We start from the raw sequence: 20155 nt of genomic DNA on the forward strand, positions 1-20155 counted from the left end.
TGTACCAGGGCCTCCCCACCCTCACAGGCAAGAATTTCCTTCTAATATCCAATTTAAGCTGTTCTCTTTCAATCTGAAGCCACTGCTCCTTGTTCTGTCCCTCCAGGCCCTTGCCCCAGGTTCCTCTCCAGCTCTCTTGGAGTGCCTTTAGGCACTGGATGGGGCTCTAAGTTCTCCCAGAGCCTTCTCTTCCCCAGGCTGGAACACCCCCAGCTCTCTGAGCCTTTCCACATGGCAGAGGTGCTCCAAGGCCCTCAGTGTGTTTTTGTAGCCTCCTCTGGGACTCGCTTCAACAGCTCCAAATCCTCCTTGTGTTGTTCAAGCTGTGCTGTTGCTTTCTCCTGTGTTTCCCATGCAGCGCCTCGACCAGAACCTGGGCAGGGCTCAGGGCCCAGTTTGAGGAGGCCACTTCAGACAAACTCAAGTGTCAGCAAGAGGCCGCAGCGACAGCGAGAACCATCGCCCCTGGCAAACCGCTGGTGAGTGTCACAACTGCAGCTCGGGGGGCACCACAGGGAGGGACCAGGTGCTGAGATGAACCACGTGCACACAGCACGTTCCATCCCCTCCTTTGTTGGGAATACATTTACTGCACTGCAGCAAGTTTCAGTAATGAAAATGCTTTTGCAGTGGCCGTTTCATCCATCAGGGCACGCTGAGCTCAAAGGGACTGGCTCTGCTCTCTTCACAGCTCTCACCTCCTGTTTGTGCTTTAAATGTGTCATCAAGTACAGAGGGGCCAAAACTATATGGCTCAAAATTGTATTATAAAAACAAAGGTAGGAACTTGCAGCTTTGCAGGTTTTGAAATGAGAAAAATTAGAGTGAAAAAGCTCTCTAAAGCAGCACCTTCCCCTTTTACCAGACACCCAGTCTGTGGTGCCTGCAGCCCCCCATCCTCTGCAGAGCAAGACTGAAGAGATGTCAGAGGCGGGAGGCAATGTCTGCTGCCCTCACTGCCCCATCAGCTGGAGCCCCAGCTCACACCCAGTGCTGCAAATGCCCCCAGTGCTTCATATTTTGGCCTCTGCACTGGCGGTTACCTGGAACCGGTTTCCTTATCAAGCAGGGGGATGGGGCTGCAGGAGCCTGGCTGTGCTGAGCTCTGCCCTGGGGGGTGAGGGGAAGGAGCTGGTTCCAGCATCTGGCTCAGGCTCATCCCCAGCACACCCAGAGCCCAGCCAGTCTGTGGTTTGACCTCCCTGACCCCCTGTGCCTGCAGGGAAGATGCAGGTGGTGGTTCAGACCTCTCTCAGGGCTCTACACTCCCGCACAGCTCCTGCTGCAGCTCTGGGGTGGGAAGTGCAGGGTTATTGGCCAGTGCTGCAGCTCTTGGGAGCTGTACAGCTCATGGGGTTAGAGGGTGCAGCTGAGGCTGGAGACACCCGAGGGGGGCAGAACACCTGGAAACCTTGATAGACTCACAGACCATAGAATGGGTTGGGCTGGAAGGGACTTAAACACCATCCATTCCACCATCCCCCTCACATGGGCAAGGACACCTTCCACTATACTAGACACACAAATTCGTGAAGCTTTCCGAATGTGACAGGCTGGAAGAGCTGGAGGTGTTCAGCCCTGGAGAAGAGAAGGTTGTGGTGGAGACCTCAGAGCACCTTCCAGGATCTGAAGGGCTACATAGAAGCTGGAGGGGGACTGTTCATCAGTAGCTGGAGTGACAGGACAAGGGGAGTGGGTACAAACTGAAAGAGGGCAATTTAGGTTCAATATATGGAAGGAATTTTTTCCCTGTGAGGCCCTGGCACAGGTTGCCCCAGAGAAGCTGTGGCTGCCCCCATCCCTGGAAGTGTCCAAGGCCAGGTTGGATGGGGCTTGGAGCAACCTGGGATAGTGAAGGTGTTGCTGCTCACAGCAGGAGTGGAATTAGGTGGTCTTTAAGGTCTCTTCCCACCCAAACCTTTCTATGAATTCTATGACACCACATCCTAGACCATGCTGGTTCCATTTCTTCCTCACCCCATGACCTGGGAACAGCTTTCAACCTTAACGATTCCATGATTCTATACTGAATTGATGAAATTCATCATTTTGCAGAGTAGGCAGGGAACTACCTTCATCCCAACCTCCTACTGTGCACTGCACACCATCTCTTGTGGCGTCCTGGCTTTGATCTAGGAATAGCTCCTGACAACCCTCACTGATGTGCAGTTCATTTGACATTCAGGATGTGTCACCTGTGTGGTTGTGGGCAGAAATAAGTTCCCGGACTTCAAAATAAACACATTTGAGGTTGTCTGAAGAATAGAACTGAACAGAGAATGATGCTTTGGAATAACAAATGAACCTGGGGGCTGAAGGCAGTCCCAACCCTGACAGTGCCAGATTGGCATCTCCTGAACTTCACGTGACATAAGGAAGATGCTCCAGGATCCAAGGGACAGGGAGCAGTGATCTGTGCACCAGAGAGGGAGGCTGGCTGGTGTTGGAGTTTGTGAGTGGGTGTTACTAATGCAAGCATATGACATTTAGTGATGACAAATGCAAAATAATGTGTGCAGGGAAAACAAACTGTAATCATGCAGTTACATGGATGGGGCCTAATTGCACTATTATCACTCACTGAAGAGCTCTTGGAGTGGTTGAAATGAGTTCTCAGGAACAGCAACGTGGCACTTGACTGGAGGAAGAAAGACAAACTTAATATTAGTAATTAGTAGAAAAACCTCAGGAAGCAGAAGTTAACATCATTGTATCAGGTTGTCAGTGCCTCCATCCCACATGCCTGAGCAGGGGGTTTAACCCAGCTCAGGAGGCTGGGGACAACTTAGAAAAGCTATAGCCAAGTTAGAACCACTTCTGTGTGAGAAGAGAGGAAACAGATTGGGACTCTTCGTTCTGGAAAAGGTGTAGAGGGGATGGAATGTAGAGGATTCCTCTAAAGTCATGACTGGTGTGCAGAAGGTGAATGGGGAGTGGGTGTTCACTATCCCTCATTGTCAAAGGCTAAAGGGAATCCCATGAGTAGCTTTTAATTTGCTGCTTGCTAATAAAAAGAAACTCCAATGACTTCTAGGATCTGAGGTGGAAAGACATCTGGGATGTCTTGAACGTATTAAAAACTGGCAGTAGCGTGTGTTCAGCAGAGACAAGAAAAGACCTGTAGGACCAAAGTGGATAAAAAGTACCTGAAGAGAATTAATTAGGAGTATGTAGCCACTCTACAAGAATTAGGAAAATCAGTTCAATAAGACTCTTGGTCTTAGAGATCTCTGGGCGTGGTATGGGATTTGACCTCAAGGAGGCTGGAGGGGAAGAACTTGAGATGCTTCATCTGTAAAAACTACAAAGGAAAGATGGAGAGAACTGGACTCTGCACTGTAACTGTAGTGAGATTAAGGATAATTTAGGTATGATCCTTAAAATTAACCAATAGCTAAAAAGAGTGTTTTGCTTCTTTTTCACAAGCAGATAAGGTAAGGACTGATATGTGGGCTGAGACTAGGGTCTGTCCAGCTTCAGGTGGACTCAGAAAATGCCCAGAACAGAGCAGGATCAGGGCAGCTATAGGCTGTGCTGCCTGATCCGCTATTTTCCCGCCCTCATATGCTCCACTATAAGGAATGTGGATTTACAAGGTAAGACAACCTTATAAGACTGAGAACATAAAAATGGGAATTCCCCTAGATGAAGAGAAAGCACTGCTGAAGGTAAAATAACTGTATGGTCTCAATATGGAATCACAAGAATGGGCTGAAATTGAGTGATACAAGTTGCAGACGTAACTATGGGTTTATAGCAGATTGTTCATTTCTGAACCAGGAGCCCATTGCAGAAACCAGTGAGGACCTTGTGTTTGATCAGGCTTTGTCCCTACCTGTCATGTAGCCTTAAAAAAGGCAGATGTGTTTCTAGTCCTATCACAAGTAGCTTTCTAGCAATGGTAAGGGACATGACACAGTTGAGATCAGCAAAAGGCACTGGGAACCTCTGCAGCTCTGTGAGGAGGGGGTGGTTCGTGTTCGTGACAGAGCAGCTCAGCTGGGGCAGGTTTGAGGGAGCAGCTCTGAGGTCAGATGGGGCACCGAAAACCCTGAGGCTGCTCTTTCTGTTCCTGGGAGGAGCCAGACTGCCCAGGGGACAGTCTTCCCTGACTCAAAGAGGCAGCTTTGGCAAGGCAGAAAGGCCATCAGAGGTGTTTGTTCTGAGTTCACACTCTGGTTCCAGAGAAGCTGTGGCTGCCCCATCCCTGGAAGTGCCCAAGGCCAGGTGGACAGGGCTTGGAGCAACCTGGGCTAGTGGAAAGTGTCCCTGCCCATGGCTGGGGGTGGGATGAGATGGTTTAAGGTCCCTTCCAACTCAAACCATTCTGAGATTCTGTGATTCTCTGATCACAGTCGAATGGGATAAGCTGGTGCGTGGGTGCACAGTTTCACAGTGATGATGTAGACAGTCTATAAAGAATTGTGAAAATATCCAAGTGATACAGATATGAAACACCAGGTAGATAAATGTAATGTAGTGTATATTTGGAAAAATCAAGTTTTACTTTGCATGCCCTGTAAGTGGTGCTGAGCAGGTTATTATCAGCCTGGAATGAAAGGCTGGAGCTAAGAGTTCTATGTGTGAGCTCTGTGCTCCCAGAGGCAAAAAAACCCTCACCAAACCCCCAAACCAATCTGAAACTGGATGTTAGGGTTTATTAGGAAAAAAAGAGAGAAGAAAAACAGAGAAAAATCCCCATCTCTGTATGACATGCATTCTAAATAATCTTGAATGTGCAGCATTCCCACCACCCCCTCTGCTGCACCTCAAAGGCCAGAGGAGAATGGAAATGGTGCAGAGGACAGGAACAATAAAAGAAACTGGAAATAAAGATTGCATTCATTCTGTACGGATAAAGACTGCAAGGAAAATGAAAAGGCTGCTTCTGAGTGAGGAATTACTGAAGAGGCTAAAGCTCTTCAACTCCAAAGGAGGCAGCAGAGGGGTACTGAGGGCTTGGAATACTGAGTGGTGCGGAGAAGCTGGTGCCAGCAGGATCATTCCACTGGTTTTCCACTGGACCAACAGGTTTTATCAGTTGAAAAGTTCAGGCAACACGTCAGAGATGTACTTTTTTACAGGAAAGCACAGCTGAACTGTGTATCTGCTGCCCACAGGGTGCTGTAGATGCCAAAAGTTTGGTTGGTATCCACGGCAGCTTTGGCTCAGTTATGAAGGGAAAAATCATCAGTGGCTGTTGAGCACAAAGATCAGTCACAGAATGTGCTGAGTTGGAAGGGACCCACAGGGATCACTGAATCCAACCCTCAGCCCTGCACAGGATCATCCCCAAGAGTCACACCATGTGCCATCATCCCTCTTAACACTTCCCTCCCATCCTGCCCCAATCTCCCAGACTATCTTGCCTAAATAGTTGTCATTTTTTTTCCATTACAATAGGTTTGCAGAAATGGCTTTTAACTGACAAGGCAGGATTCGGTTAAATATTAGGAAGGAATTCTTCCCTGTGAGGGTGGGGAGGCCCTGGCACAGGTTGCCCAGAGAAGCTGTGGCTGCCCCATCCCTGGAAGTGTCCAAGGCCAGGTTGGAGGGGGCTTGGAGCAACCTGGGATGGTGGAAGGTGTCCCTGCCAGTGGAATTGGGTGGAATGAGATGAGCCTTCACCCTTCCAACCCATTCCATGGGTCTATGAATGTTTAATTTGATTTGGGCATTTGCAGGTTGGGGGCCTGGCCTCTGAGAACGTGAGATGGGCTGAGGCTGTGAAGGCCTTCAAAGAGCAGCAGAGCACCTTGTGTGGGGATGTCTTGCTGATCACAGCCTTCGTGTCCTACCTGGGCTACTTCACCAGGAAATACCGCCAGGACCTCCTGGAGGGTGTCTGGAAACCATATCTGCACCAGCTCAAAGTAAGTCCTGATTCCTCTGAAAAGCTGCTGTTCCTGGGATTAACATGGCCATGAATTCTGATGTCCACAAGGATCCCCAAGGGAGAGGATCTCTCAAATGAGGGGCAGCCCTGTGTCCCTGCTGAGTTGGGTTAGGGAGCAGCACGTAGCCACGTGTGATTTATGCCTCTGTGGGGCAGTTGTGGTGTCCTTGCTCCATGAAATTGTCTTGATTCCTCCACGTGCAGAGAAAAATCCCAAGCCTGGAGCCCAGGACAATACTCTGCAGTTCTGACCAGCCATCAGGGATGGCCTGGAAGGAGGGACTTGCATGGAGAAGGAATTGCTTGAAGCAGGCAGAGCTCACTGCCAGCTCTCTGGTAGGCTTGGAAAAGCTCCAGGTGTTTTTTTAATGCTGGACACAAGCTCTGTTTGTGCTGGCCATGCCTCTCAGCTGGTTGTATCCATGTCTTGCTGTTAGGACCAGATGGAGATCATCATGCTGCAAACTCATTTAATGTTTTGCTAATTTTTAGCAGGTTCCTCTCATGCATCAGGAAATAATGCCAAGAATCTTTTAAGTAAGATCACAGTGGGGCAGTGATGGCCAAATCAAAGGGCTGACAAAATCAGCCAGTTCCTTAGCCTGAGAGAGGAAAGAATTCATTCTGTGTTTTTTAATATTAAGCCAGAAACTTAGTTAAGAAATGCAGTATTGTTCCAAAAATGACCCGTCTCTGTGCTTAGAGATTTCAAGGATATGCCTCAAATTCTAATAGGAAATGAAAGGCCCACTCTGCTCAGACATCTGGCACAGGTAACTCTGGCTGTCACACCCAGCAATGGCCTCCCCTGTCAGAGAAGCATTTCTGGGCCTCCTAATGCTGTTTTGCAGCAGAACAGCTGCCTTATGAGGGGGTTAGTGATGTCCTTCCAGGCTGTCTCAGAGAGAGTGACAGGGAGGAGTGTGATCTGAGCCAGTGGGACTTGGGCTGGTTTAGGGCTCTGCAGGCAAAAACCTTGGATTGCTTGTACAGTTTGTGTTTGTTTAAAACAGGATTGGGGAAAGAAAACTAGATCAAAAGGACCCTGTAGAATGAAAAACCAGTGATAAATCATGGAATCATAGAATGGTCTGTGTTGGAAGGGACTCTAAAGACATCTCATTCCAAACCCCTGCCATGGGCAGGGACACCTTCCACTAGCCCAGGTTGCTCCAAGTCCCGTCCAGCCTGGCCTTGGACACTCCCAGGGATGGGGCAGCCACAGCTTCTCTGGGCAACCTGTGCCAGGGCCTCCCCACCCTCACAGGGAAGAATTTCTTCCCAGTATCCCATCTAACCCTGCCCTCTGTCTTGAAGCCAGTGCTCCTTGTTCTGTCCCTCCAGGCCTTTGACCAAAGTCTCTCTCCAGCTCTCTCGGAGCCCCTTTAGGCCCTTGAAGGGGCTCTCAGGTCTCCCTGGAGCCTTCTCTTCCCCAGCTGTTCCAACCTGTCTCCAGGGCAGAGGGGCTCCAGCCCTCGGAGTGTCTTCATGGCCTCCTTTGGACTCTCTCCAGCTGCTCCACATCCTTCTGATGTTAGTTCCTTCAGAGCTGAAGGCAGCTCTGCACGTGGGGTCTCATCAAAGCAGAGTAGGTGGGGAAAATGCCCTCCCTCTACCTGCTCACGCTGCTGGTGATGCAGATCAATCTGCTTTATCAGTCTTTAATTAAGCTTACTTTCTGTGAAATAACCCACTAGAAGCCTCTGTCCTCTTCCCCCAGGTGCCCATCCCTGTGAGCCTGTGCCTGGACCCCCTGGCCATGCTGGTGGACGAGGCGGCCGTGGCGGGCTGGCACAACGAGGGGCTCCCGGCCGACCGCACCTCCGCCGAGAACGCCACCATCCTGAGCACCTGCGAGCGCTGGCCCCTCCTGGTGGACCCCCAGCTCCAGGGCATCCAATGGATCAAAGCAAGATATGGCCCAGGGCTCCAAGTGCTCCGGGTTGGGAACAAGGGGTAAAGCAGCCTCCTCACACAGTGACACTGGGGATGGGCTGCCTGGGGTGTTTGTTTGACTGTTTGACTGTGCTGTCAGAGCCAGTGACACTGAGGCAAATCCAACTCTGAATTTGCTCATATTATCACAGAATCACAGAATCAACCAGGTTGGAAAAGACCTCTGAGATCATCCAGTCCAACCCGTGACCCAACCCCACCTTGTCACCCAGACCATGGCACTGATGCCACATCCAGGCTCTGCTCAAACACCTCCAGGGACGGGGACTGCACCCCCTCCCTGGACAGCCCATTCCAAGGGCTGATCCCTCTCTCTGGGAAGAACTTCTTCCCAGTGTCCAACCTAAACCTGCCCTGGGGCAGCTCAAGGCTGTGCCCTCTTGTCCTACTGCTGGTTCCTGGCAGCAGAGTCCGACCCCCCCCTGCTCCCCCCTCCTGTCAGGGAGTTGCAGAGAGTGAGAAGGTCTCCCCTGAGCCGCCTCCTCTCCAGGCTGAGCCCCCCCAGCTCCCTCAGCTGCTCCTCACAAGCCCTTGTGCTCCAGACCCTTCCCCAGCCTCGTTGCCCTTCTCTGGACCTGCTCCAGCCCCTCCATGTCCTTCCTGAACTGAAGGCCCAGAGCTGGACACAACACTAGAAAACTATCTGCTATTCATTACCAAAATGATGGAGATTTCTCATTAAACAAGGGGTCTGTTTAGAGCTTGGCTCAGTTACCATAGGAACTCCTCTGAAAGTGAGGATGGAGTGAGCTGTGTGCTGAGGAGAGCTCTGTGTGGCACAGAATCCCGGGATAGATTGAGTTGGAAGGGACCTTAAAACTCAACTCATTCCAACCCCTTGCCATGGTCAGGGTCATCTTCCACTAGACCAGGTTGCTCCAAGCCCCATCCAACCTGACCTTGAAGACTTCCAGGGGTGGGGCAGCCACAGCTCCTCTGGGCAACAGGCCTGTGGTGTCCTCCATCGGGTTTATTGTAGACGTCATGTCCTGGTTTAGTCTCACCCAGGAGGGTGAGCAGGGCTTCCTACCTCTTGGAAAGAGAGAGAGGGCTTGGCATGGACAACCAAGCTGCCAGGAGGGTCACCATGCCCTGCAGACCAGTTGGGCTGATGCTGCTCCCACTTGGCACCAGCTGGACTTTCTCATTGCAGCACCCCTGCATTGATCCAGATAAATCTTTCATGGGAAGGCTTTTCCACTCCTGGCTCTTATCTCCAGTCAGCCCTCAGACTGTTCTCTTGCTGTATCAGCTTGCACCCGTCTCTGCCCAGTAGTGAGGAGCCCCAGAGTCAAAACCCTGCTGAGATGTCCGAGCACTGAGGTTGGTTTTGAATACAGAGGAAAGCTCTGGCAACAGCCAAGAGTGGCCCAAGCTTGATGCTTGAAAATTCATGTAGATTTGGAGATGTCTTGGGGTTGCCCACGTTTCGCTGGTGCCTCCTCTCTGGTTGCCCAGGTTGTTTTGCTGGTGCCTCCTCAGTTTTCCTCCTAGAAAATAATGAGTTACTGGATCTGATCTGGGATCAAAATAAGGTGAACTGCACCAATGGGTTCTGGGGGAAACAAGGTATTTGCTAAAAACAACTCCAGCTTTGCTTACTGATGCCCAGACTGTTCTTGGGAAAGTCAGAGTGATCACTGCTTGCTCTTGGAGCTCTGAGACCTCATTCTCTTTTTTGGACAGCTTAGACTCTAAGTGCCACTTTCTGCATCAGGCCTTGACCCCCTCTTACCCCTCTTCCTCTCCCCAAATGTTGCCACGTGCCTGTAGCTGTGTGGACCCCTCTCCGTCCCCACATCCTCCTCAATAAGTGTCACACCCTGCTCTGCTGCAGGAGATACCTACCAGTGCTGCTCCCCACAGGTACCTGGACACGCTGGAACGAGCTCTGGCTGCAGGAGAACTGGTTTTGATTGAAAACCTGGAGGAATCTGTGGATCCAGTGTTGGGACCATTACTGGGGCGAGAAACAATCAAGAAAGGCAGGTGAGCTGGGGAGGAGGGGTTGGTGGCACATGTGGGTGGGGCCTGGGGGTGTTGTGCTCTCTGTTCCTCACCTCAGATCATGGCTATTCAGACCCAGCAGCAGTGACATCCTGCCTTCAGGGGTGAAGGCTTTTTAAATCAGGCAATCACAGGTAATTCAGACACAGGATGGCTTGAAAATCAACCTGGATTTCTCATTTCATTGCACGGTGTCATTCAAACCTCACGTGAAAAGAGAGGCTTGTAATTGTGTCCCTGTGTAGTGACCACTGTCCTGACACTAAATTATTACCAAAATAGCTCTTGTTGTTGTGGAGTAAAAGTAGCCTTGAATTTTAGCAAACACTGCACAGAGTTCAGGAATACAGCTCCAGGTTTGAGCATTAAGGATATAAAGTGTTTCTTAATGAGGTCAAGTTCTCCATGGCAGCTCTGGGCCACTCCAGCCCAGAGGAGGTCAGAGACAGGGGCAGCCCTTTGTCCTTACGTTCTTAAGGATTATTTCCTTACTTGCCAAAATACCGCAGGGTGTTGTAAACTGCTGGGCAAGGCAAACTGTCTGCAAAGTGTGCAGGGGAAAACACCATGAGAAGGGTGGCTGAGTGTGGGTTTGGCTGCAGGATGGAGGAGGAAAATCAGTCCCAGGGAAGGGATTGAAATGCTGAAGAATATTGAGTTGGGGGTACAGCAGTGAGGGTGGCAATCCTCATCCCCCCTCCAGTGAAGCACCTTTTGGGGCTGTATGTGTCTGCTCTCAGAACTCCCTGTGGAATCATGTGCTTCCTAAGAAAGGGGAAATGAATTATAAATCAGATAGGAAGTCCATGGGATTTGTGTTTCCAGGCCATGAGCCCAGACCCCATGGACAGACGCTGTCAGGCCCACCGTCCCTGTGGTTCCCGTACTGGGTGGTTTCTCTCTGCCTCTATTTCACAGCTGTAAAAGTAACTGAGGGGCCAAGAGGACACTGAGTGAGTGATGTTTGGCTGGGAAGAGTGTTCAAACTCCCCTGACAACGTCACCATTCCTGCAGGAGTCCCAGTGCAGCCCTGAAAGCATTTCTAGTTTCTCTTGGTCTCTGGTTCCCATGGGCTTTGTTAATATAGAATCACGGAATGGTTTGAGTTGGAAGGGACCTTAAAGATGATCCAGGCCCACCCCCTGCCATGGGCAGGGACATCTCCCACCAGCCCAGGTTGCTCCAAACTCTGTCCAACCTGGTCCTGGGCACTTCCAGGGATGGGGCAGCCACAGCTTCTCTGGGCAACCTGTGCCAGGGCCTCACCACCCTCACAGGGAAGAATTTCCTCCTATTATCCATCTAACCCCGCTCTCTTTTAGTTTGAAGCCATTCTCCCTTATCCTGTCACTCCAGTTCCTGATGAACAGTCCCTCTCCACCTTCCCTGTAGGCCTTTAAGATGCTGGAAGGACACAATTAGGTCTTCACAAAACCTTCTCTCTTCCAGGCTGAACAGCCCCAGCTCTCTCAGCCTGTCTCTGTAGGGGAGGTGTCCAGTCCTCTTATCAACTTCATGGTTTCCCCTGGACTCCAACAGTTTCGTGTCATTTTCATGCTGGGGAACACTGTACTCGGTGCTTCAGGTGGCGTCTCACCAGGGCAGTAGAGGGGGAGAATCCCCTCCCTTGACCTGCTGCCCACACTGCTTTTGGTACAGCCCAGGATTTGTTTGGCTTTCTGAGCTGGGTTAAACTTGGGTTCAGATCATGTTGCTGTGAGCTTTAGTCTTCATGTCAGAAGTGCAAAGCAGGAGGAGATTGGGTTTTCCTGGGAGAAGTTACCTCCTTTGAATGGCCACCAGTTGCTCTCCAAATGTGGCTTCGCTGCTCAAGCTCAGTGCAACTGCAGAGTTGGCTTGATCAGAGCCAACAGACTGGGCAATTCTAGATGTGACCAATGAAAAGTTGCACAGATTTATCACAGAGTATTCTGGATTGGGAGGGACCCACAAGGATCATCGAGTACAGCTCTTAAGTGAATAGCCCATATGAGTATCAAACCCGTGACCTCATTGCTGAGAGGCTTTTCCTCCCTGTAACTCCAACTTTAAGGTAGAATTCAGCCTCTCTCAATAGCCAAGAGGGTTCATGGTTGGAGTGGCCATGCTGCTGCTGGAAAATGTGAGCCTTCTCAAACAGAACCCAAGATGCAGGGGCAGCTTTCTGGGACTTTTCTCCTAGATCAGAAGTGACTCAGGTGCCACTGCCAATTTTTAATACTTTTGCTCTAATAGTGATTTGTGTGTCGAGTGCCAAGTCCTGGTAGGTGCCACTGACCGAGACCTCCATTTGTCCTGGGGTGAACCACCCTGGGGTGAACCACCTCCTGGCTCATCTTCTAATTGCAGGTATGTCAAGATTGGGGACAAAGAGTGTGAGTTCAGCCCTGCTTTCCGCCTCATCCTGCACACGAAGCTGGCAAACCCCCACTTCCCACCCGAGCTGCAGGCCCAGTGCACCCTCATCAACTTCACCGTCACCAGGGACGGGCTGGAGGAGCAGCTGCTGGCGGCCGTGGTCAGCATGGAGAGACCTGACCTGGAGGAGCTCAAGGTCAGGAGCTGCAGTTTACACTGGGAGCAAGAATAAATTATTATTATTATTATTATTATTATTATTATTATTATTATCTCCTTATTCTGCTTCTGCTGCTGCTGCTGCTGCTGCTTCTGCTTCTGATTCTTCCACTTCTTCTTTTTCTGCTGCTGCTTCTGCTGCTGCTTCTCCTTCTCCTTATTATTATTGTTGTTATTGTTATTATAATCTTCAACATCATTGTTATTGTTATTGTAATGTAAAGAAAACAACATTTCACCTGGAAGGTTACTGAGATTACTAAGCTCTTCATAAAATCAGGAGATTTCCCTCGAACTGAAGATTTTTTTCCTTCACTCTTTTGTTTTCTAGGTATTTTGGCAAAATTTGTATTGCAATTTCAAGTTTTTTCTCCCAAAATTTGGATACGAGTCACTTTATTTTCCTTCTCCTCCTGTGACTGGAAACTGAGATTCTCATTATATCAGGTTTTTCTGGACTTCACAGATTTAATTTTGGAGGCAGGATTAATCTCAGTTTTCAGCATTTATGGTATAGGATTCTCTGTGTAAATATTGTGAGGTTGGTAACAACATTTTCCTTTCCTGGTTCTTCCTCCCACTTCTTTATAACAGGTCAAAATAGTCTTTCTCTCTCTTTTAATAAGTATGGCTTCAATTTCAAGATAATTTTATAAAGAAAATCCCCTGTTCTAATGACACATATAACCATCTAACAAACATGTATAATACTAAATATTTTCTGAGAGTGGGAATAAATTTACTGCACATGTTCAGTCAGGCCAGGCCAGTTTTGTAATAATCTTTCCATTTAATGAGGTTCTGAAGTGCTTTAGCTGGGCAGCCTTAATGATGCATTGAGTTTGAACCAGGCTCATGTGCTAATGAGCCAAAAGATGGCTTCAAAAACACATAATAAACAGATTTAATGTGTGAGCCATGACTGTCTCTCTGGGGACACGAAGGACACAAAGCCCTTGGTCTGAGGGCTCTGTGCTGGGCTGACACAGTTGGTGTGGGATGGCATTTTCCTTATATTTAAGAATATTTAAGATCTATTTCTCTCTATCCTCACAACAAGATAACACCAGAGTTCACCATCTCTCCTCTCCTTCATGTGCTCCCATCCTGCTCCAGCCCTGCTGCCCCAGGGAGGTCAGGATCAGGGAGGAGAAAGGCAGCCTGGTGTTCCAGATGTTCCAGATGTTCTGCTGGATGGTGAACAGTCAGTCAGACAAATCTCTTCCCTGCTGGGCTAAAGGCAGAGCTGTGTCTCCTGGACATGGGAGGGACTGGCACTGGCCCTGACCTGGGGATGGGCTGGGCAGGGGCTCAGCACCTTCTGCCCCAGGGCTGGATCTGATCACTGGGGAGCTCCTTGGAGGCTCAGATTGGGATGTTTGAGTTCCCCAAAGGAGAGGTCACCTCTCTAGGTGTGTATTACTCCATCCTCTCCACCCTGGGACTAAAGGGACAGAGGTTAGTGTCCTGGGAAAGTTTGAGACTCTGGCTCAAGGGCAGATGGAAGTGATTCCTACAGCACTGCACAACAGTTACTGATCTCAGAGCACACCTTATATGTGGAGCCCAGGATTTTTTGTTAATAACCTGATCCAAATCCATCAAACAGCTATTATTGATCCAATTCCAATAACACCAACCTTTTTAAAATGTTTCCTCAGCACAGCCTATATCCAATAATCTCTGTCTTCATTGATTCCCAGTTATCCATCTTTCTGTCCCTCCTTACTCTGAAGCTCTGCCATCTTCCCAGGGTGGCACTCCTGTGGCAGAGCCTGAGACTCTGCCCTGTGGTGGTTCTGGGGACAGATCAGTCTGTCCAGGATAACTCCGTGCTCTCACTGGACATTAGAACCAGGCTGACCCAGGGTGAGGCAGCAGGACCTGACTGTGAGATGGTCGCAGCTCAGAGAAGCTCAAACCAGTTTAGGCCAAGGCAAGCAAAGCCAAATCCCAAGACCTTCCCTCTCAGGTCAGTCCAAACCCTCTGGCCTTTATCTGGTCATATCTGCAATTCCCTTTGGTGGGGATGACTCTGCTCCATGTGCTGGTGGCACTGCCCTGCTCCGGTTGTGTCAACCTGGGGCTGGTTTCAGGTGTCTCCCATCAACTCCAGACTTCATCGTTTGGTTACGGGGCGTGTGAAATCCCTGCACAGCCAGGCTGTGATGGACAGTGTTGGGATTCTTCCTCAGGTGCTCTGCAGGATTAGATATCAGGAGGGAATTCTTCCCTGTGAGGGTGAGGAGGCCCTGGCACAGGTTGCCCAGAGAAGCTGTGGCTGCCCCATCCCTGGCAGGTTGGACAGGGCTTGGAGCAACCTGGGATAGTGGAAGGTGTCCCTGCCCATGGCAGGGGGTGGAACTGGATGGTCTTTGAGGTCTCTTCCCACCCAAACCATTCTGTGATTCTATGAAAACACAGAGAATTTTTCCCCTCTGGTTTGTGATGTTAAAATAAAACAACAAAACCAACAGAAAGGAAAAGGAAAGGTGGCTGCTCTGGCTTGGAAGGGGTTGGCAGGGGAAGGCTCTGGGAATAACCTGTTTCTCAGAAGTAGCACTGTTACATATCAGCTGTGAAATAACAGATAATGAGCTCCACTGCAGAAATGAGGAACCATGACCTTGTTGCTGCTTCAAACCATGGCAGCATAAAGCTGCAGGTGCTGGGGGGACCCAGAGCTGTCTGCACTTCTGAGGGTGCTTCCAGAATTGGGTGGGGATTACAAGCTATTGGAGCAAAAATCCACCCCCCTCCTAATTAATAACTCCAGGCTCATAATCCAAGGGGTTGAATAATAGCTTGCAGATGTCATTTTTCAAGGCTTGCTATGCTTGAATGGCAGAAACACACAAAATTTGCTCTGTTCATTTTCTGGTTCAAGACTTGTAAAATATTTACCACCACAGGCCAATTCCTGGGTGGAAAGCCTATGGAACAAGTCTTCAAAACAGCCTTTTCTGGCTGAAATACCAACAGCCGACACACTTCAGTGCCCACCCTGCTGAGCACCTGGATTGCCATGAACATGGAATGAGTGTGTGCACAGCAAGTACAGGAAACTTCAGCCCAAATGTTGAGAGATGAGTTATTAATGACAGAGTCAGTTCATCTGCTGGGAAACCTCTGCCAGCAGAGCAGGCTCCATCCTGCATGGTGGGGCTGGGAGAGGCAAAGGGTCACATTTCTCATTCCAGACCCTACAGGGGGACATGTTTTCCCAAAACTGTCTTTGGAGCCTTGGATTACTTGGTTTATGACACTGAATCTGTCATGAGCCAGTTGCTCAGAACTTGTTTCAATTCCACGTGTCCCACGTCTGCTGTACTACAGAGTTGGATGGTTGCAGGGCTATAAAACACACTTAAAGTTACTTGAATTTCTTGGTTGTGCCACCTAACCACAGTCTGAGGATTTAAACTGTCACCCAGTAGTGCTTTATGTAGCAGGGTGGTAGTGACTGACTTCATTGATGCAGAGAATAGTCACCAGGCTTAGCTCTTCAGCAGCATCCCAGTCAGAGGCACAGCCTTCCCACAGGATGTGTTCTGTGGTAACTCTAAAAATAGGTATTCACGATAGAGCCATATTGTGGAATAACATAATATACCTGAAATCCAGGAGAGATGCAGTTTCTCTGAGCCAACACATAGAATAAGGCAAACACATTTCATGGGATAAAGCCTGTTCTGGAGGAGCAGTTCAGAAAGGAGATGAATGAGAGTCTTTGTTTCCACCATGAACAGCATTAATGATGGTGCTTCTACAGGGGAGAGGGAGATGGGACCAGAGAAATGGGAAGGATTTACTCTGTGATTCAAAAATGTGCCTCTGAGGCAGGATGGTTGTATCTGGGCTGTATCTGCTTGGCCTTCTTGTGCTGAGTTTGCAAATCCTTTGGCAGGAGGACTTTGTGCATGTACAGCTTTAGCCCAGTAAGCCACTGGTCCCTGTGGGACTTCAAGGCCAGGATATAAACAGGAGCAGCAATAGATGAGGCCTCAGCTTTGCCCTCAGTCCTGAGCCTGAGGTCCATCTCATGTTCTCCTCGGGGCCTGAGGGACTTTGCTGCTGGATTTGCCACCAGGTTTTATCCCTGTGGCCCCGTTGCTGGTGTGACTGGTGGAGTGTGGAGGGGCAAGTTCATCAGGAGTGGGGAGGAGCACAGGGACTGTCCAGTCTGACTTGAATCAGGAACAAAGATTACAGGAAATATGTTTGAGATGGGGATAAGGTCCTGGTTCATCCCAGCATTTTCATACATTCCTAGTGAAAGGGCTCAGCTTTCCTGGTGCTTTCTATGCTGTTCAAGGTTTCTATGAGTTGATGGCTTGTTGGATATGGAGTGATCTAGAGCTCCACCCAATCCCAGGAGTTGCAGAGAGCAGTAATAAGCACTACTGGACGTATCAGTTGTCAGTGAGAAGCCTGTTCCCATGGGAAATTGGTTAATCCTTCCTTTATCATGTGTTTGGTGGCTAAAACTTCTGAATTTCTCATTGCAGTCAGATCTCACAAAGCAGCAAAATGGATTCAAGATCACCTTGAAAACATTAGAGGACAACTTGCTCTCTCGGCTGTCATCAGCATCTGGGAATTTCCTGGGAGACACAGCCTTGGTGGAGAACTTGGAGATCACTAAACAGACAGCTGCAGATATCGAGGAGAAGGTACAAAGACAGTGATAGCCTGGAGAAAAGTGTGTGTGTGATGTTATCTTTGAGGATTTCTGGGTGGAATGTCACCTCTGCTCTGCCCATCTCTGCTCCTTCTGCTCAGCAGAGAAGAGAAATGGGTATAAACTACAGTGCTCTCCACACTGGAGAGCTTCAGGCCATTTGGTGCTTTGCAGCTTTTGTGTGTTAAATGACCTATTTAAGACCAAGTGAAAACATCAGTGTCTGATGTAAAGACAATAAAATTTACACACTGTATCAAGGCAGCTTTAAACGGTACCAGCCTAATCCTGAGTACATCACACTGCCTCAGCTAAGCTGGATTTTAGTGCTGACCAGGGACTGGCGACTGGTGAGTTTGTGATCTCGAGTAAATCTGCAGGAACTTGGGCATTTCATACCTTTCCATTCCTTAGAGTATAAATCAGTATTGGTATGAGCTGTGAGTGTCAGCACTGCCCAGTTCCCCTGGCTGGCTGGCTGGGCTCAGCTAGATGCACTGTGGTTTTTCCTGCCACTGAGGGACCTTGGGGATTGTGGTTCTCACGCCAGGATTGTGCCAAGACTCTGGTGTGGCCATTCAGCTACTTCCCTCTGCAGCCACAGTCACAGAATCATTTAGGCTGGAAAAGACCTCCAAGACCACCGAGTCCCCCCCGTGCCTGATGCCCACCTTGTCACCCAGCCCAGAGCACTGAGTGTCATGGCCAGTTGTTCCTTAGACATGTCCAGGGGTGGGGACTCCAACACCTCCCCCTGCCCACTGGCTGGGGGTGAGTCAGCCACGTGGTGGGGTTGGGCTGGAACTGCCTTTCACTTCCCTGTGTTGGAGCCTCAGTGACCAAGAAACTGAGAGATCCTCCCTCCACCTTAAAAATCAGAATTATTTCTGGGAGCCATTTGTGGTGCATCAGATGTATTTTACTGTCTGGGGAGGGTTTGCTTGAACCCCCAAAGGAGGTGTTGAAGAGATGTCTTGACCTGCCAGCTTGGCATCTCCCTCTTGAATTGGGTGTTCTTGAAGGGCTCCAGCTCCTAAACCAGCTGTGGTTATACAGATGGTCAGTGTGAGCTCTGTACCAACAGGGTTGAGTTTTGGAGTTTGCAGAGCCCTGTCAGAGGTTTGCTGCTCTGTTTTTGGCCTGTATACCAAAAAAAAAATGTTCATGCAGCATTTTCCTTCCCATGGAAGTTCCTCTCTGATCTGTCTATGGAAAGCAATTGCCTGCCCCACCCCTGGCTTTTATTTGACTAGAATTATGAATCAGCCCAGCTCTGCTCATGGGCACATGCAAAAAGGCTCAGCCCCCAGATGCTGTGGGGTGCTGAGGTGTGGTGATGTTTGCACACAGCAGATTAAGGCTCAGTCTGTGCTGCCTTGGGAAGGGTTGGTGCCCCAGCCAGATGTGTTCACACCAGCTCAGGGACAGCCCAGGGGACCCCATGGCCTGTGTTTCAGGGGCTGTGTTATGCCCTGCTGAGCCCTGCTCTGCCACAGAAAGCCAACGAGAGGGACAGAGAGGGACCTTCTGCAGTGACAGGACAAGGGGGAATGGCTTTAACCTGAAAATGAGAAGGCTTAGGTTGGAGATTAGGAAGAAATCCTTCCCTGTGAGGGTGGGGAGGTCCTGGCACAGGTTACCCAGAGTGGCTGCCCCATCCCTGGAAGTGTCCAAGGCCAGGTTGGATGGGACTTGGATCAGCCTGGTCTGGTGGAAGATGTCCCTTCCCATGGGGGATGGGCTTTAAGGTCCCTTCCAACCCAAACCATTCCATGGTTTTATGATCCCACAGCATGGTTTGCTGAGCTGGCTGGATCAGCTCTGGCTCAGCAGCTCCTGGCCATGTACAAGACATGTCTGTGCACAAACAGAGCCTGAAATAACCCCTGAGGGGCTCGAGGATGTCACTTTGTGCTGCTGAAGTGGAATGAAAGAACAAACTGAGACGATGATGTGCTGGTGTTTCTGCCCAAAAACGATTTTCACATGTCCATCACAGCAGCTGCAGCCCCTGAGCAGCAAGGTGGGGTGTGTTCAGTGCTGCTGAGGAAAGGCAGCAAAGAGCTGGGATAAATGAACACCTCCCAGCCCCTGGGGAAGCTGCCTGAGAGGAGAATGGGGCTGTCCAGCCCTGTGCTGTTAATGACCTGCAATTAGCAGGAGAAACTCATTGTTGAGAAAAACAGTTCCAGTTAGTGGAGAGCAGGGAATCCAGGGAGGAGTCTGGAGGGGACTCAGGAAAATGGAGGATTGGGCAACTGAATGGGAAATGCAGTTAAATGGGGAAGGTTCCAGAGTGGGGGGCTGCTGGAGGGGCAACTCAAACCTGGCTGCACCGTGTCTTGGGGGCAGGGGCTGCCCCTGTGGTGCTCATGGTGTGGGGTGCCCACTGCTGCCCTGAGGACTTTGTAGCCCATGTCCACCTTCCCTGGGCTGCACTCACTGCACAGGGGTGTTCTCACATGAATCCTGTCCTGTGTTTCCCTGCAGGTACAGGACTTCAAGGTGACAGAAGCCAAGATTAACGAGGCCAGGGAGCACTACAGGCCCGCGGCCGCGAGGGCCTCTCTGCTCTACTTCACCATGAACGAGCTCCACAAATCCACCCCATGTACCAGTTCTCCTTGAAGGTGCTGTGCCTCAGAGCTGCTCTCTCTCACTGAGGTTCACAGAATCACAGACTGGTTTGGTTTGAAGGGGCCTTAAAGCTCATCCAGTCCAACCCCCTGCTATGGACAGGGACACCTTCCACTATCCCAGGTTGCTCCAACCATCTAGAAAGAGTTCCAGTTTAACTAGAAAGAGTTCCAGTTTAATGCTTTAATAAATGGAAGACCTTTTTTTATCACAAGAAAGGTACTTTGGAGGCTGGAGGGTTAAATGAGTTGGAGTCCTAGCCTAGGACTTCTTCCAAATGATTTCTACCTTGACAGATGACCTGGAAAAAGGAATTGAGGAGAGACTACAATGTGTTGAGCCTGATCCACAAGAAGCTTTTCTTTTTTATATCCACGACTCATTTGTTGGAGTAATTTTA

At 49.7% G+C, this 20155-nt stretch overlaps 1 protein-coding gene across 1 annotated transcript in view; it reads left to right on the forward strand.

Moving 5' to 3' along the window:
- DNAH9 (dynein axonemal heavy chain 9) overlaps window positions 1-20155 on the forward strand; it is a 185833-nt gene that overhangs the window by 92471 nt on the left and 73207 nt on the right. Inside the window, 8 exon segments of the mRNA XM_032706809.1 lie at window positions 359-479; window positions 5685-5873; window positions 7617-7852; window positions 9719-9841; window positions 12210-12414; window positions 16946-17110; window positions 19609-19717; window positions 19720-19748. Of these exon segments, the coding sequence (XP_032562700.1) occupies window positions 359-479; window positions 5685-5873; window positions 7617-7852; window positions 9719-9841; window positions 12210-12414; window positions 16946-17110; window positions 19609-19717; window positions 19720-19748 (1177 nt within the window).

Source organism: Chiroxiphia lanceolata, chromosome 19 (assembly GCF_009829145.1).
Source record: "Chiroxiphia lanceolata isolate bChiLan1 chromosome 19, bChiLan1.pri, whole genome shotgun sequence".
NCBI lineage: Eukaryota > Metazoa > Chordata > Aves > Passeriformes > Pipridae > Chiroxiphia > Chiroxiphia lanceolata.